The 17,806-nt window shown below is 37.5% G+C and overlaps 1 protein-coding gene across 4 annotated transcripts in view; it reads right to left on the bottom strand.

Annotated features, from left to right (window-relative positions):
* The window catches only part of LOC126164839 (putative FERM domain-containing protein FRMD8P1), a 390,611-nt gene that overhangs the window by 95,778 nt on the left and 277,027 nt on the right, over positions 1-17,806 (bottom strand). For all 4 annotated transcript variants that reach the window (XM_049920272.1, XM_049920271.1, XM_049920275.1 and 1 more), the window contains 3 exons: positions 6,848-7,021; positions 6,599-6,764; positions 6,300-6,461 (listed from right to left, as the gene is read on the bottom strand). In XM_049920272.1, the coding sequence (XP_049776229.1) occupies positions 6,300-6,461; positions 6,599-6,764; positions 6,848-7,021 (502 nt within the window). The remainder of the gene's footprint in view (positions 1-6,299; positions 6,462-6,598; positions 6,765-6,847; positions 7,022-17,806) is intronic.

The raw sequence follows: 17,806 nt of genomic DNA, 5'->3' as shown, positions 1-17,806 counted from the left end.
CGAACACATCCTTTCATCCCGCTATCCCTCTGGACTGAACCTACGTTAACCAACCTCACTCCCATTTACTCTTCAATCTTCTCTTCTTTCCCTTTCCTCTTTAGCCATTCACACACCTTTTTATCCTACATAGTTGTGTTTATCTTTATACTATATACCTCTTTACTTCTGTATGCATCCTCTTTGGCTTGAAGCTGGCACAGTACATACAGTAGAATATCTTTGGCTTCCCTCTGACACGAAGGATGCTAAGTTCACCCAACCTGGATATGATGTGACGTCATTATGACGTATATACACTTTAGTCGATTAACACACGTATCGACTTTTACGAACGTTCGAGATTCTAAACTGTCGTCAGTTAGTGGTTTGTTATGACATGTGCGATTCTGATAACAGCTCAGTGTTGCAGCGTATATGTATTTCGCCAAAATAAAAGTAAAAGAGCTGGATATTAATAGAATATTCCTGACCGTGGCCTTGAAAACACCACGGACAACATGTTTCGTAAAAAAAAAGTGAAGTCTTCTTATGTCCCGACCAGATTAGATTGTGTGACTGTTGTATTGAACGCTTACGCCGAAAATAATATTTATTTATTATCAATATTTTAGTATGGTTTCATACAATTGGTCTTGTCAGTACATATTAGATTGTAGCAGCATACTCTTGCTGACTTATTTTTCTTAATTTATATAGTTGAAAGAGCACTCGTGCAAGTTTGTTAGCTAAGTAATTTATATGTCCATCCCAAGATAGTCTTTTATCAACCATAATTCCAAGTAATTTTACACTCGGACCTCAGAGACAGGTACCTTAGTGTCCAGTAATGACTGGTGTGTAGAATGATTGAATTTCGAACTTAAAAAGAAAAATATGAGGCAGTGTTGAAGAAAAATCGTCAACCGGAGATGAAATACGAGGGGAAGTGGATTTCTCAATGTAATCTTAACCAAAGGTCAGTGTCTTGACGCATCTAAAGATTTTGGCTGCTGAGTGCTTCTTCTCACCGAGTACGGATAACCAACGCACTTCAGCTGGGTCAGAAGTACATCAATTTCTGCTTGAGATTCACAATAACCACGGAATTGCCCGTCGTCATCGATGCTGAACTCTTTCAGCTTTTCTCTCATTAGTGTCTCGAATGCTGAACACACAATTAGAGATGAGCAAACGAAAAACAACGCACAGGACACAAACACAGTACAATACACGATTTAAACACAAGGAATGCAAAACACATCTAAACGAATGGCGCAGAGCACAGTGCTACCCTGTCACAACCTCTCGAAAGTTCACAAAAGTCGAATAGTCGATATACGGTTTCTATCGTTTTCGATGTAGCGTGTATACGTCATAATGACGTCACATCGTATCCAAGTCCGGTGAACTTAGCATCCTCCCTCTGACACCCATGCCTCCATCTTTGCTACCCTCCCTGTTTACTTTTCCCCTGTTGCTTCATAACCTGGATTGTGAGTAACTGAATCCACTTTCCCTTCCTCCCCTTTTCCCCCTCTCTCCTCCATGACAAAGGAACAAAGTTCTGAAAGCTAGGACACGTAAATTTTCTGTTCTGTTTTGTGTATCTATCGGCTGTACTGAGCTGAGGTAAGTACTGGCCAGCCCTTCTATCTCTTTGTTAGTATTTGTTTCACACCTTTATATGAGATTTTCCATTAATCATATTGTAAAACTTGTTTGAGTTATTATAAAATGTCCCAGTCCTCGGATACAATTACGTCCTACGCCACAAGGAAGCTGTAGGCACCACTTAAGATGCAATTTTTGCTCTGGCAGTGATGAGCACACATGGATGCCATGTTATCTGCTGGCACACTTGTCGATTTCATGGCTAATTTTTCCACTCGTATGACTAGTGTATTGCAAGAGTTACATTTGCAGTACATCATCTCTTTTTGAACAGTATTAGTGGTATAGAGCCAAACTTGCTATTGCAACGCAATTTTGTAAACCTTCTTGCTGTATAATGTAACATCTCCTATATTTATCCCTCAGGTTGATTTCATTATGGACAGGCACTCTGAAACTGGTCACCACTGAATAAATGTTCCTCACATGCAACTTAAGATGGTTTTCATAATGGCTATTGTTCTCTTTGTAACTGCATCTGGTTTCTGTACAACTTGTAAATAGCCCTTTAATCCCTGTATTTTACCCCTGATGAGAATCTCAAAAAATGTATTCCAGTCAACACTGCCAAAAACTTTATCTAAGTCTTCAAATGTTATAAATGTATGTTTGCCTTTCTTTATCCTATCTTGCCTCATGTGCCTCTATATTTCTCCAGAATCCAAACTGATATTTATTGAGTCTGGCTTCTACAAGTTTTACCATTCTTCTGTAAAGAATTTCTGTTAGTAGTTTGCAACCAAAAATTGATAAATTAATAGCCCACTAATATTCACAGCTATAAGCTATTATTACAATCTTATTGAAGTCAGTGGGTATTCTGGCTATCATACCAGATGGCTGGCTCTCCAAGGATAGCACTAGTTCTGACACAACATTGTCTACTTCAGGGAACTTGTTTCGAATTAGGTCTTTCAGTGTTCTGTGAAATTCTTCTTGCAGTATCACATCTCTAATCTTCTCTTCATCTACATCCTCCTCTCTTTCTATACTATTGATTTCAAGTTCATTTCCCTTGTATATGTCTCTATACACTCCTTCCACCTTTCAGCATTCCTTTCTGTGCTTAGTTTTTTCATCTGAGCTGTTGATTTTCATTCAGCTGCTTCCTTGTCTCCAAAGGTCTCTTTAGTGTTCCTGTGTGTGGTATCTATCTTTCCCCTAGCAATATATGCTTCTATATCCTTACATTTGTCCTCTAGCCTTTCCACTCCCTGTCAATCTCATTTTTAAACATTTGTATTACCTTTCACCTACTTCACTTGCTGCATTTTTATATTTTCTCCTTTCATTAATTAAAGTGAATATCTCCTGTGATACCAAAGGATTTCTACAAGGCCACATCTTTCTAGTATTTGATTGGCGGATACCTTCCCTATTTCTTGGCTCAAATTATCCATTTATCTTCTAATGGATTCTTTTCCCCCTTTTCAGTCAATTGTTTCCTAATGCTTCCTTCTTTCAACTTATCTAGGTCCTATCTCCTTAATTTCCTGCATTTTTCCAATTTCTTCAGTTTTAATTTACAGTTTTTAACCGGTAAACTGTGATCAGAGTAGACATCTGCCCTGGAAATGTCCTACAGTTTAAAACCTGGTTCTGAAATCTCTGTCTTATATAATCAATCGGAAACCTTCCATTGTTTCTACCCCTACTGTGCGTATACAACATTCTTTCGTGATTCTTAAACTGAGTGTTATTAATGATTAAATTATGCTCTGTACAGATGGCTTCCTCTTTCATTAACTTCCACCAGTCCATATTCACCTACTATTTTTCCTTCTCTTCTTTTTTCCTACTATTCAATTCCAGTCCCCTTTTATAATTAAACTCTTTCTCTCCCTTAACTACTCAAATAATTTATTTGATCTCATCAAACATTTTTTCCAGTCTCTTCATCATCTGTGAAACTAGTTGGCATATAAATTTGTATTAATGTGGTGCATGTTGACTTCTATCTATCTTTGTGTGGTGTGCGTACTGTAAGACCTTCGGTACACGCACCATCAGATTATTTGACTTGTCGCTCTAACGAAGTAGGCGAGTGTCAGCAATATGTCTCGTGGTCTTATCGTGCCATGTTTATCTTCTGTCGTTAGGTCAGACGATAGAAATGCCACTTTCATACTTAGAGTAGCAGATTGACAGTGACCAACTTTAAACAGAACTTGATTAATTTTCACATACATTTATTAAAATAATAACAAGCATAAACATTACGTAACTTGATTCTGGATGCTATTGACAACTGACACTCTGAAGTTCCTTTGGTCTTGGTACGTTAATCTTATTCTCACATATCTCTGATACTTGACAAAGTGTCTATACATTTATCTTCATGGCTATGTACAGGAATATGATAATCTTCTTACGTGCAGACTGAAACTTGACTATAGACTGGTACAGACTGGTGCAGACAAATGCAGACTGACTAATCAGAGGTCTGTACACTCGTTATCATACCTCGCGTGTTCATGTATCACTGCGCGAGTGTGATCCGCGAGGAGAAAAGGTTCTACGTTAGCAGCAATCTCATTGGCTGCGTTACATATTAATACGCGGATCGGCAGAAGCAGAATTTGCTCCGTCTCTAAGGCAGCGCCATCTCATAGTGCGGAGACAGACGAGCACTGCACCTGCGCTGTTGTGCTTAGCGGAGCGCACTCTAGTGGGAAAGTTGTGTACACGCTGACTACGCAGAACTATGTACACAACACTTTGCAACAATAATGCATTTACTAAGCTATTCACAGAGGCTTACCAGCATTCCTGTTTTCTTATTCATTATCAGACCACCTCCTGCACTACCCCTATTTGATTCTGTATTCATAACCCTGTTCTCAACTGACCAAAAGTCCTGTTCCTCCTCGCATCAAACTTCACTAATTCCTCCTATATCTAAGTTCAATCTATACATTTCCTTTTTGAAATTTTCTAAGTACCTGTGCAATTAAGGGATCTAACATTCTACACTCCGACCTGTAGAATTCCAATTTTGTTTCTCCTGATGACGAGATCATCCTGAGTAGTCCCTGCCTGGAGATCTGGATGGGGGACTATTTTACCTCCAGAATATTATATCCGTGAGGATGTTATCATTATTTAACAATAAATTAGAACTGCATGCCCTCGGGAAAATTAAGGCTCTAGTTTGCCCTTGCGTTCAGCCTTTTGTGGTACCAGCACAGCTAGGGCATGCTGGCTGATGTTACAAGGGCAAATCAGTTAATCATCCAGACAGCTGCCCCTGCTACTACTGAAAAGGCTGCTGCCCCTCTCCATGAATCAGATTTTTCTGGTCTCTCAACAGATACCCCTCCATTACGGTTGCACCTATAGTATCTATATCATTCGGGTACATGAGCCACCTCAGTTTGGCTGGGTCCATTGTTCACAACCATATGGATTTAATTTATTCTGAGAATTAGCAATTCTGTTTGCATACCACATGCTTTTTCCCTTCCTAATAACATTTTTAAGCGCCTAAGCACCTTAAAGTCCTGTTTGTAATGGACTACTGCAGCTCGATTGTGATTATTTCTAATGTTTTGATATAATCTGCACTTTATTCTACGTGATATCCTTATCCCACTAGTCAGCCAGTCAGGTTGTCTTTTAATGGTAGTATCCTGTTTTGAATATTTTAATGGAAAGCAGCTTTCAAAGAGCATGAGAAATGTGTTGAAAAAAGCATCATGTTTATTGTCTACATTATCAACACTATAAACATCCTGTCACTCTTGTTCTTTATTGAAGTTTAAAAAGTCCTGTTCTCACTGTGATCAAATTTCTAGATAGTTTGTAATTATATTTAACATGTCTGTGTGCACAAATTTACTGTTAAAGCTGTCATTCATAGTCTGAAAGGGCATCACACAACCAAATTTATGAGAAATAGTTGTTCCTCAAGTGCCAAACTGACAGACCAGCCCAACAAACATCTCTTTTAAAATAGCATTTGCATTTTGAATAAGAAAATTCAAACATTTTGGTATAATCAACACTTAGTTGTACATGATATCCTACTGCCATTTCCCCATGAGTTCATACAGACTGAGTGCACAGTACAGGGAAACACAGTGGCCATCTTGTTATATACTTCAGCCTCAGCACATACAAGCAAGATATAATACGAGTTTCACTTTTTAGCAAGTTATAATCTGTTTAAAAAGAAACAAAAGTACTAGGAAATGACATAACAAAATCAAATTAACTTATATACACAGCTACACATTAACATGTAGAATGTTAATGAAAGATGGGAAGAAACTTGGACAGAACTGCAAGGGCTGAAACATCATTTTCATAGCTATGTTCTTATAAAACATACCTAGTCGTATGAATGAACAACTTGCAAAGGGGTGATTACTACAGAATCAGGAAGTTAAAAATTTGACACAAAGCTGTGGACCATGAAATGAGAAATACATAATCACATAAAGTTCTGCACAAAATATGATCTTTACATACCAACTTGAAGATAAATCTTTGAAGGATGTTAATATGATTAAAACAAATATTAGATAAAATAACATTGGTGACTGGTTTACATGTTGCATTAACCATAGGTAGACATACATTCTAGAATTTAGAATGAAAGTAAGTTACATTACATGTTACTCAGTTTTAATATTACTCCATCTCACCTGAAGAACTGTGTAGTATGTACTTGTGGCACATATGGACCCAACTCAATACGTGCTTGTATGCCACCTAACATTATATAATGGGATATCTCACAGGGATATCTTCCTTCTAAGATGTTATACTTTGCTTCGTCGTATAAGAGATCCAGAAGTTTTTGGTCTCTAAGAAAAGAGAAGAATTGTACACATTAGGAATACAAGAGAGAGATCTTCGAATACTACAGCTGCAAGTATTAAATACTGACTTTCTGCCCAACCTTAACACTAACAACACGATGAAAACATATTTAAAAACTTACTTAATTTTTTCTTCATCACGTTTCGAAAAGAAAACATTTCGCTGGAATGACAGTATCGGTTCATCCCTGTCGATCTGTGAGTCCGTGGCATTGGTGTACTGCGAAACTAGTGATTGCCATCTCTTCCTAACATCAAATGGCTTATGAAAAAGCTTCAACTGTATTTCTAAATAACACAGAAGACAGTTAATACTATTGTTCGACAGCATGTCACAAACTTATTTAAAATGCAGTTAAAATAGGAATTACCGAGAAGTCCCGAACACATCCACAATGTGAATATGTTTGAAGCCACTCTTGGCAGAGCCAGTTCTTCTTCTTGCATTACATACTGCACTAACTCCTGGACAGTGGCACTGTGGCCATCCTCTATCTCCATGTTTAAGACGACTTTCGACATGAGGTATATGCACGTATTCAGGACTGAAAATCACAAAAGAAAATTATGAGAACAAAAATTATTGTTGAGGAAATCAGCTTCCTAAAATATCACACAGAGTGCTCCACATCATATAGGAAGGCTCCACATTTCAGGATGCACAGAATCTCACAGCAGTTGAGTGCACGAGCATCGAGGGAACACAAATTTATGCCATTCCTTCGGTCGTGAGAAATGTTAGGCATGTGTTCATCACGTAAATAATTTTGATGTATTGATCACATTGTTTAAAGTTCCAATCACATTCTGGACTTTTTCAGCTTATGAGCAGATGTGCATCAGAAATACCCCCTTTCCTATGACAGTATATAAAGGCTGCAAGCTGTCTCGGCCTTCAACTGGGGCACTACCATACATCACGAGCAGTAGGAACGGTGATGTTGGGCACTGCCACAAGGCCCCACTGTAGATATAAGGATACAGATACCCCAGCATATCACACAACGCGTCATCATTTCTTCGAAACTGTTACCCGGTGTTGAAAGCACCATCCCAGAATGTGACTGTTTTTTCGATAAGGTCTGTTTATTGACCCACCTAACAGAGCGCTGCACACACAGCCAACTACAGCCCAGTAATGATCTGCAGGCATTAATGCAATGTATCACTTCATCTTAGGACACATTCTGCTGGTTTCTCTGATCTTGTGACTCAAATAAGGTAATGAGCAGCTGATTATCTCACTTGACACATTTATCTCATAAACAAGTATTACACAAAATGTAAAACATATAACTGAATAAGGGATTTCTAAATTGTAAACACGAGTGTACAAACAAAAACCCAATTCAATTCAATTTTTATTTCAATTTATTGCTCGTAACACGTAATTTTACATGCGTGTGTGTTTTCAACTAAGTATAAAGTTTTTACAATTACAATTTTTTTAGTTTACTTTTTTTCTCACTACATTTTAATTCATGATAAATTCAAGGTATAATGACATTTTTGGATAAGCCACTGCTTGACTCACTTTTTAAAAGTATCCCCTGTCAATATCTTCAATTCATTGTTAACAAGTTATTAAAAACAGCTCCTTTGACATAGCGGTTTTTTGCTGTTAAAGTTAATCTTCTGTTAACCATATGAAAATTTTTTCTATGCCTTATTTCATAGTTGTGAATATCCGTGTTCCTTTTTGTGATCTTAGTGTCTTCTTTCACTAAAATTATAGTTTTTAGTACATACGTGGCATAAACTGTGAGAATATTGTGTCTAATGAATAGGGGTTTGCAAGAAGTTCCAGGTTTTACTTTTGCACAATCCTCAAGGCTCGCTTCTGCAGTATGACAACTCTTTTCATATTAGGTTGTCATGTCTCACCCCACGGTACTATTCCATAAGATAAGAAAGCATACACTAATCCATAATATACATTCCTTAGGGATTCAGAATTAAGATCTGGTGATAATCTTCTAAATACATGTATACTGGGTGTTTTTTTCCCCAGACACAATCAGCTTGATGCTTCCATGAAACTGATCATCTATGCATAAAACCAAGTTTTGTTAGAATTTTATCAATCACAGTATTTTGTCTGTTTGGACCACTTGGTTTAAAATGAATAATACTAGTTTTTTCTATGTTTACTTTTAGACTCTCTCTTTCAAAGTGAGCTCTTGCCTTTTCTGTACAGTTATGTATCTCTTCAACTATGATGGGCTCATTGTCTGCATAGCAGACACCAAATGTATCATCTGCATACATAGTGATCAATTGCTTATTGTCAAGAGAACTTGAGATATCATTGACATAGCATATGAATAGGACTGGACCTAAAATAGAGCCCTGAGAACACAAAAATGTATATTTCTTACTTGACCTTCTCCTCTCCAGTATTTCTCTATTAGAGTACATAATCTCTGTGCACTGTTGTCTACTCTTTAAATATGTTTCTAGCAATTGCATCAGTTTTCCAGTGACACCACTCTTCACAATTTTTGATAAGAGCGCGTCATGACGTACTTTATCAAAAGCCCTTGAGAGGTCCAGGAATAAACCTGCTGCTTGGGATTTTTCATTTATTTTTTCAAGTACATAATGGACAAATTGTACTGCTGTTGGTACTTCGACCTCTTCTGAAACGGTGCTGGAAATCACTTAATATGTCAGCCATGCTGTAATGTACCAAGGGTTATTTAATATTACTTTCTCTATCAGTTTGCTGAAAGTCGAAATTAGGGCAAAGGGTCTGTAGTTCTGTACATGCTTTATTTCCCCCTTTTTGTGTATTGGTTTTACTACAGATAGTTTCAACTTGTCAGGGAACACACCGTCTTCAAGAACACAGTTTATTAGATGAACTAGTGGTTTCGTTAGTTCATGTTTACATTTCTTCAATAAATATGGAGAAATTTCATCTAATCCTGCTGATTTTTTGTTTCTGAGATTATCAATAAGTTGCAGAATGTCATATGTGCTTACTGCGAGTAGTGTAGTGCAGTTTTGTTTGTTACAGGACTCAAATGAGTGCTGTATATCATGTTTCATAGAGACATCATTTTCAACAGTATCTACGAAGTAATTATTATAAATGCTGCTGACTAGAAGAGGATCAGAGATATCTTCATTATGAGTAGTTAAGACGTGACACAGTTTAAGAATCGTATTTGGAACGTTACGCTCATCTCGCAAGTGACAACTGAACAGGGGAGAGAACAAAATTCTTCGGAATCTTAATTAACATCTCAAATAAAAGGTGCTATTTATAAAAAAGGAATTCATAAAACTTATGAGAATGAAATGTGACATAACCTCTCAGATCTGATAACACCTGCAAAAACTGGAGATATTGCTATAAGCCTAAATGAAAACTAGGATCCTGACAGTCAAAGCTTCAATATTTAAAGTGAATATCTCATGCACTAAATGCATAACACAGCAGCACAGGTACAGAGAAATATTATGACTGCTGAACATTTTGTAATCAAGGATTTCTTCTCTTAGGAGTATAATAGGCAAAATGAGATGCACAGTGTGCTTTCGAGTAGGTTAAGTTCATTGTTGTTGTGTTGTAGTCTTCAGTATGAAGACCAGTTTGGTACAACACTTTGGACCAGTCTTTACTGTGTGAGTCTCTTTGTCACCATGTGGTTGCTGCAGCTTGCAGCTGTTTGATCTGCTTGCTGTTTTCAAACTTTGGCCTCCTCCTCCAATTTTTACTCTCCACCTCTTTTATACTTTGCAGTAACGACTTATTAAATGGAAGGTTTACTAACAGTCGTACTTGTCAGGATCTGCCTTGTTGTTATTGTCATTATTACATGGTTCTTTACGCCCGATGGTGATCTGTGTATTTCTAATATTCTACGCACTAAGTGGAACAGCTTTGTAAAAATTGGTTTTCCCTAGCACCTTAAAAAATTCAGAGGGAATGCCACCTAATGCACATGCCTTGTTTCAATGATGATCTTTCAGTGGCCTGCCAAATTCTTCTCTCAGTATTGTGTTATCCATCTCATCTTAATATACTTATTCTTCCCTTACCACAGTACTGTTTTCAAGTTTCTTTTCTTTAATTATACTTAATTATACTTGCTATATAATATTTCCATCCAAACCTGTCTTATTTGCTTACTACCACTTACCATTTGAGCTCTTGATACTCATGAAGATGCTTTTCAAATCTCCTAAGGTTTTTTTTCAATTTTGCTATAAGCAGCATCAATCATAATGCTCCTGCAGCTTTGTATTTCTTGGTTTGCCACATTGCACTTTCTATCAGTCTCAGTTTTAGACACCTGTATTCTCTTTTGCCTGACTCATTTTCCACAATTTTATATTCTCTCTGTTCATCAATAAAATTTATTACTGTGTATGTTATCCAAGCATTTCTGGCAGGCCTTTCTTTTGTCAAGTTGCTTCCTTTGCCATACCATCTTTCAAAGCTACCTATTCATTTTCTATGATTTTTTTTTCATTTATTTCAATCAGTTGTTGCCTAATGCTCCCTCTGAAACACCCAAGACACCCTGGATGTTTCAATGTAGCAATGTCTCATATTCTTCGTAGCTATCTGCAATTCATTCCATTTTAGTCTGCATTTCAAAACTAATATATTATGCTCAAAGTCCACATCTGCTCCTAGAAATGTTTTACAAATTAAAACGTGGTCTTACAGTTATATAATCTACCTAGTATCTTTCAGTGTTTCAATGTCTCTTCCACATATAATATCTTCTTGGACGATTAAACTGTGTTCTGTGTAAAATTTTACCAGGTTACTTTCCTTTTTATTTCCTTTCTCTATTTCATGTATTCGTAGTTGTTCAGCCTCTTCCTTTATACATTACTGAACTCAAAGTTCTATCCCAATCAAATCTTTGTATCCCACAGTAAACCGAATTTCTTTTTTATGCACACATTTTTTCAATATCTTCATCGACTGGAAAGGTAGTTGGCTTGCTTTTAACAGTGCCACAATACCAACACAGTAAGGCCATATTGGCTAATGTTACAAGATCAGATCATGTGCATAGTCCTTTCCCCTTCCCTACCCCAATCCCTCCTGAGATGCACCTACCAGCCCACTCTACTGCATGTCTCTGCATGCTTCCACAGACAGAACTGAACCACCTTCTCCTATACTTACACTCCTATTCACCCATCCCTACACCATGACACTTCTGTACCCCCCACCTAACCCGGACAAGACAGCCATTCGCCCCAATATGGCCACAACACCTGGAGATGACAGTGGCCATATGTGTGTGTGTGTGTGTGTGTGTGTGTGTGTGTGTGTGTGTGTCTACAAACTGTGCCGTAAGTTGCTTAAAATGCCATTAGGAAGGGTAAAAGAATGTGGTATGCAAACTGAATAGCTAATTCTCTGAATATATACATTCATACTATCAGTTATGAAGGAACTGCCTGGCTGACACTAAAGGCCAAGAATATAAAGTCAATAAATAGTAAAAATGTTTTCCTTACTGACATGTAACATAGATATATACAGTGTTTAACAATTACTTTCTGAGTACAGCAGCTGAATTGAATAAAAACTTAATTTTTACAGGTTATTATTTTCCCTCTTCTCATCCTGTACGGTACGTCTCCCATGACCCGCAGTTCTGGGTGACTTTCCCGAAATCTGTCCCTTTTCCTAGACCTCTCCAGTCCTTATCCTTCACCCCTCTTCCTTCCCCTTCAACCCTTCTGCCTGAAGAAGGAGCCACTGGCTCTGAAAGCTTGCCAATTACAACCGTCTTTTATGTGTGTGTTCTGCTGCCGCGTGTGACTAGATTTTTTTATCTCTTCAATTAAATAATATACACATAAAACCTGGGCAGTTTTTTGTTGCCCGTACACATCTCCTCAGACATTCATCCCTATCATCTATGGTCCACAGCACACCACAGTTACCTCAGCGCTAGTTTTGGGTAGTGCCAGTTTGCCATATACTTTAACGATGGCGACAAGTGAACAGTTTTTCAAGGAGTTCCTTGCAGGGTGAGGGAGTGGCTAAGTGCGTAAAAAACAGTATTCCATTTGAGCCCATAGACCTATTATGGCACTGCACTGAAAAGATATTTGAATGTTGTGCAGGGGCAGTTGAATTTAGTGAAACTAAACTTGTAATTGTTGTTGTTTATAGGTCCCCTAACTCTGACTTCAGAGCATTTCTGCTCAAGCTAGAGAGGGCTCTTGATTCACTTTGTAGGAAGTACCAAAAATTAGTTATATGTGGTGACTTCAATATAAATATTGTGTATGATGATGCACGAAAAAGGATGTTGGTAGATCTCTTAAATTCATATGATCTAATGCAGACTGTGTTTTTTCCAGCTAGGGTGCGGGGGAAGAGTAGTACAGCCATAGGCAATATTTTTATTCATTCTTCATTATTAGATGGGCATTCTGTTAGTAAAAGTGTGAATGGCGTTTCAGACCATGATGTACAATTTTTAACACTAAAAGGCTTTTGTACTCAAACAAATGTCACATGTAATTACAAACTATGTAGGAAAGTTAATCCAACAGCAATAGAGAGTTTTCTAAACCTTGACAAGGAACAAGAGTGGCAGGATGTTTATAGTGCTGATAACACAGATGATAAATATAATGCCTTCTTTAACACTATTTCTCATGCTCTTTGAGAGTTACTTTCCATTAGAACATTCTAAATGGGGTACTAACAGTAATAGGCAGCCCAGGTGGCTGACTGTGGGATAAGGATACCATGTACAACAAAGTGGGAATTATATCAAAATATTAGAAGTAGTCACAATCAAGCTGCAGTAGCCCATTACAAATAGTATTGTAAGGTGCTTAAAAATGTTATTAGGAAGGCAAAGAGTGTGTGGTATTCAAACAGAATAGCTAATTTACAGGATAAAATTGAAACCATAAGGTCAGTTGTGAAGGAAGTGTCTGGTCAGCAGCACAAGGTCAGTGATATAAAGTCCGTTAGTGGTAAAAATATTTCTGTTACTGATAAATCAGATATATGTACAGTATTTAACAATCATTTTCTGATCATTGCTGGTGAATTAAATAAAAAATTAGCTTCTACAGGGAATCATAGAACTCTCTTGGCAAATGCCTTTCCGAGATTGATATCTGAAATACTCCTCTGTGATACATACAAGGGGGAGATTCAGTCAGTAATTAAATCACTGAAGACTAAGGACTCTCATGGTTATGATGGAGTGCCTAGTAGAATATTAAAGTAGTGTGCTGCACATGTTAGCCCTGTATTTAGCCATATTTGTAATTTTTCCTTTAGGAATGGTCAGTTTCCTGAATGATTGAAGTACTCAGTAGTAAAGCCACTTTATAAAAAGGGAGAAAGGGGTACTGTAGACTATGTTAGACCTATTTCAATGCCATCAGTGCTTGCTAGTGTTATTGAAAAGGCTGTATATGTAAGGATAATTGATCATTTTATGTCACAAGATTTGCTATCAAATGTACAGTTCAGCCTTAGAAGTCGCTTAACAACTGAAAATGCTATATTCTCTTTTCTCTGTGAGGTACTGGATGAGTTAAACAAATGGTTTCTAATGCTAGGCATATTTTTTGATTTAACTAAGGCATTTGATTGTATTGATCACAAAATATTGCACCAGAAGTTGGACCAATTTGGAATACAGGGAGTAGCTCACAATTGGTTCACCTCTTACTTTAACAACAGACAGAAAAAGGTCACTATTCACAATGTTGAGAATGGCTGTGATGTGGGGTACGGTCAAGTGTGGGGTGCCCCAGGGATCAGTGTTGGGGCTACTCCTGTATTACAGGTAACTCTAAAATATTTCTGTCTGCTGGTGACACTAGCTTGGTAGTAAAGGATGTTGTGTGCAACATTGGCTCAGTTTCAAATAGGCAGTTCATGACCTAAGTTCATGGCTTGTAAAAAATAAACTAATGCTAAATAACAGTAAGACTCAGTTTTTACAGTTTCTAACACACAATTTAACAAAACCTGACATTTTAATTTCACAGAAAGGGCATATAATCAGTGAAACTGAAAAGTTCAGATTTCTAGGTGTTCAGATAGATAGTAAACTGTCACAGAAAGCCCACATTCAAGATCTTGTTCAAAGACTTAATGCTGCCGTTTTTAGTATTCAAACAATATCTGGAGTGAATGATTGTTCGACACAAAAATTAATCTGCTTTGCTTATTTTCGTTTGCTTATGTCATATAGTATTATATCTTGAGGTAACTCTTCCCATTCTAAAAGGATATTTTTTGCTCAAAAACAGGTGGTGTGGGCAATAAGTGGTGTAAGTCCACGAACCTCTTGTCAACCCTTGTTCACGAGTCTGGGTATTTTGACATTGGCGTCTCAATATATATATTCCCAAGAATAAGCAACTTTCACTCAGTTAATACTTGGTAGAAATCAAACCTGCATTTGAATCGGTGTGTAGTATACTGCTGCATCCGATTTCAATAAGCTACCACTCAAATTCAAAACTCTATGCACTTTCAAACTGAAACTGAAGAGTTTCCTCATGGGTCACTCCTTCTATTCTGTTGAAAAAGTAAGCTGATTCTTGTATTGTTGATTGTGTTTACTTAAACTTATGGGTTGACTTTTTTCGGGTTCACAAACATTTTATTTTTATCTGTTATCACTTTTATGTTGTAATTTTTATGTACTGACACATTACATGTCCTTGGAGATTTGCTCCTCAATTTGATCTTATAGAACTTAACGTGTAAATAAATAAAAAATAAAATTTATAATCTTAGCCATTTCAGAAATGCTCCCACCCTTGGCCTGTGAGCCAACGAACATACCCTTCTGGATGACTGATAAATCTCTCCAATTCTGAATTACGACAACAGTCGCATTCTTCTCCACATTTCCATGACTCATTTTATATACCCTCCACTGCTAGTGCTGCCACCTGCCATCTGCAAGTGGTTATTGCATGTTGACATTGAATTTAGTTGGCAGTCACATTATGGTCAGGGTCTCACTTTAAATGTGCTCATTTAGCATACAATTCCTCCTTTGTGTGGTGAGGAGTGATCTATCCTAATATTTAACTGGAATTTCATTTTTTATTTATTGTCATTTTTCCTTTTGCCATTTTCTTTTAGCCTTTTTGCACTTCCTACTGATTTCACTTCTAAATGGGGAACACAAAAGGTGTTTCTTCAGAGAGCAAGCTCATAACTTGTTTGAGCATTCCCTGAGCAGTAGCAATAATTACCAAGTGATTCTTCCACTCCAGAGGCATTGTTATGTCTACAGAGACCTTACCACAGCCCTTCTCAGCGCCAGAGACCATTATAATGTCTGTAAACATCGAGAATTTTTATGCAAATAGGAAAGAGCTACTAAATTAGATGTGTAATGATTGAGAATGAGATATTCTCCACATCTGAGGAACTCACAGAGATATGTCACTGCACCATCCAAAGATCAGAGGTGTGCGGCTTGTGACTGAATGTACATGCTTACAGTATGATAGGACTACCTTTGTTGAGCCTAATGAATGGGTTCTCACTGTAGCAATAAAAGGAGTAGAAGATACTGGTCGTGGTAAGTAATTGCACCACAACTTCAGTTCATAAACCTTTAACTTCTAGTTTCCCTTTTGAAGAGCGGAACAAATGGATGAAGATGGAAGATTTCAACACCCATTAACATGACGGGAATATACAGATACTGATGCAAATGGTGGAGCCATTGTGGATCAGACGGATTCCAATTCTGAACCAGCCACATAACATCACTTACTTCCATGCAAACGAAGTGCAGCAATTTGTCCACAGATCATCATATTTAATCACAGTGTTAATTTTAAGAAAGATGGATGCAAAAAAATTGCTTCATCCCTGGATGAATATGTCATCTATGTGGAAATTGTTCTAGATTCATATGATGAGTTTGTGAAAAACTTTTCACATACTGCAATTCCCTGAGGTTGCAGAATGTAATACTTAAAAGGCTTATTGCCAGGCTCTGAGAAACTACTGAGTGACTATCTCAGTCATTGCAACAAATGAACGGACTGAAAACTGCTGAGGCTTAACACAGTGGTTATCGCCACACCTTCCAGTGATGAAGCAGTGGGAGCTGGAGTACAACTCCTAATGCCAGTATCTAAAGACAAATGATACACCCAGGTAACACTGAGGGAGCAACCAGAACTAAGCAAGAATAGCCAGAAAGTCTGGAGACTCAACAGTGATTCAACAATTATTATAGGGCACACAAATGCAAATGCGATCAGTTAGCCCACCAGATCACGTACAGCAAATCTGAAAATTGCGTTAAGAGTTTTACATTGTAAAATGAAACAGACAAAGGGATATGAAACTAACAAGCAACTGTAACTCTTTGATATAGCTGAAATGAATGTAGCGACTGATATTTCCAAGGACGGAGGTGTAGATGACAACAGAACGGAACAAATAAAAAGTTTTCAGAAAGAAACAGAGAACGTATCTTCAGTCTACAATAACTGCTTAGTGAGGAGCACAATTCCTCCAATGAAGAATTATTTGACAGTAGAATATTCTATGCGTACTTACAGAGACCGTGGATGGTGATGTTTGAAAAATGGGTGACTGGAATGCAGCAATAGCCTTTTTGACATTTACACTAATGATCAGTACTTCCATAACAGATCAGCAGTTTTCAATTGTGCATGAGATCTGACTCAGACAGCTAAGGATAAGTGCTTCTAAGAAGCACAAGGGTGTGCATTTGGGTGTCTGTGTGATCATTTGTGAGAATGGGTGTACTATTGCTCAAAAATGGGCTGGTGGTCGTAAGCTAATGTGAATGCTGTTTTGTGTTATGTGTTTCTTTGCTCTGCACGTCGATCCACTACAGATGAGTGGTTGCTTTTCCTAATTTTATGTATTGCTCCATCCGGGAATTTCCATTACTGTTATGCTTTGAACAAGTATTGGTGAACCTGCCACATCATTTGAAGATGATGAGTATTTATTACAATAACGATCAACTTTGCTAAAGCCCAATTAAAGACCAACCATGTGCTTTCCACCTTAAACACAGACAGACAGCTCAGAAACACAGTGTATCATGGCAAGGAGTACAGCTGGATGCTACACCATAACAAATTGTACATTCCTAAAACAAAAATCTGTCCTCAGTGGTCTGAAGAAAGCAAAAGCCACACCTGTCTACAAGAAAGGCAGCAGAGGTGACTCACAAAACTATCACCCACTGCTTGTACTTTTGTTATGTGATGACCAGAATGCCAAGGATCGAGGCTATTAGGTTGATGTAGTATTTCTTGACTTTTAAGGATATTAATAAAAGTATGATCATTTAGGGTAT

The sequence above is a fragment of the Schistocerca cancellata genome, chromosome 1 (genome assembly GCF_023864275.1).
Source record: "Schistocerca cancellata isolate TAMUIC-IGC-003103 chromosome 1, iqSchCanc2.1, whole genome shotgun sequence".
Classification (NCBI taxonomy): domain Eukaryota; kingdom Metazoa; phylum Arthropoda; class Insecta; order Orthoptera; family Acrididae; genus Schistocerca; species Schistocerca cancellata.
Note: the sequence above shows the minus strand (reverse complement) of the source record. Positions and strands in the feature narration are given on the sequence as shown.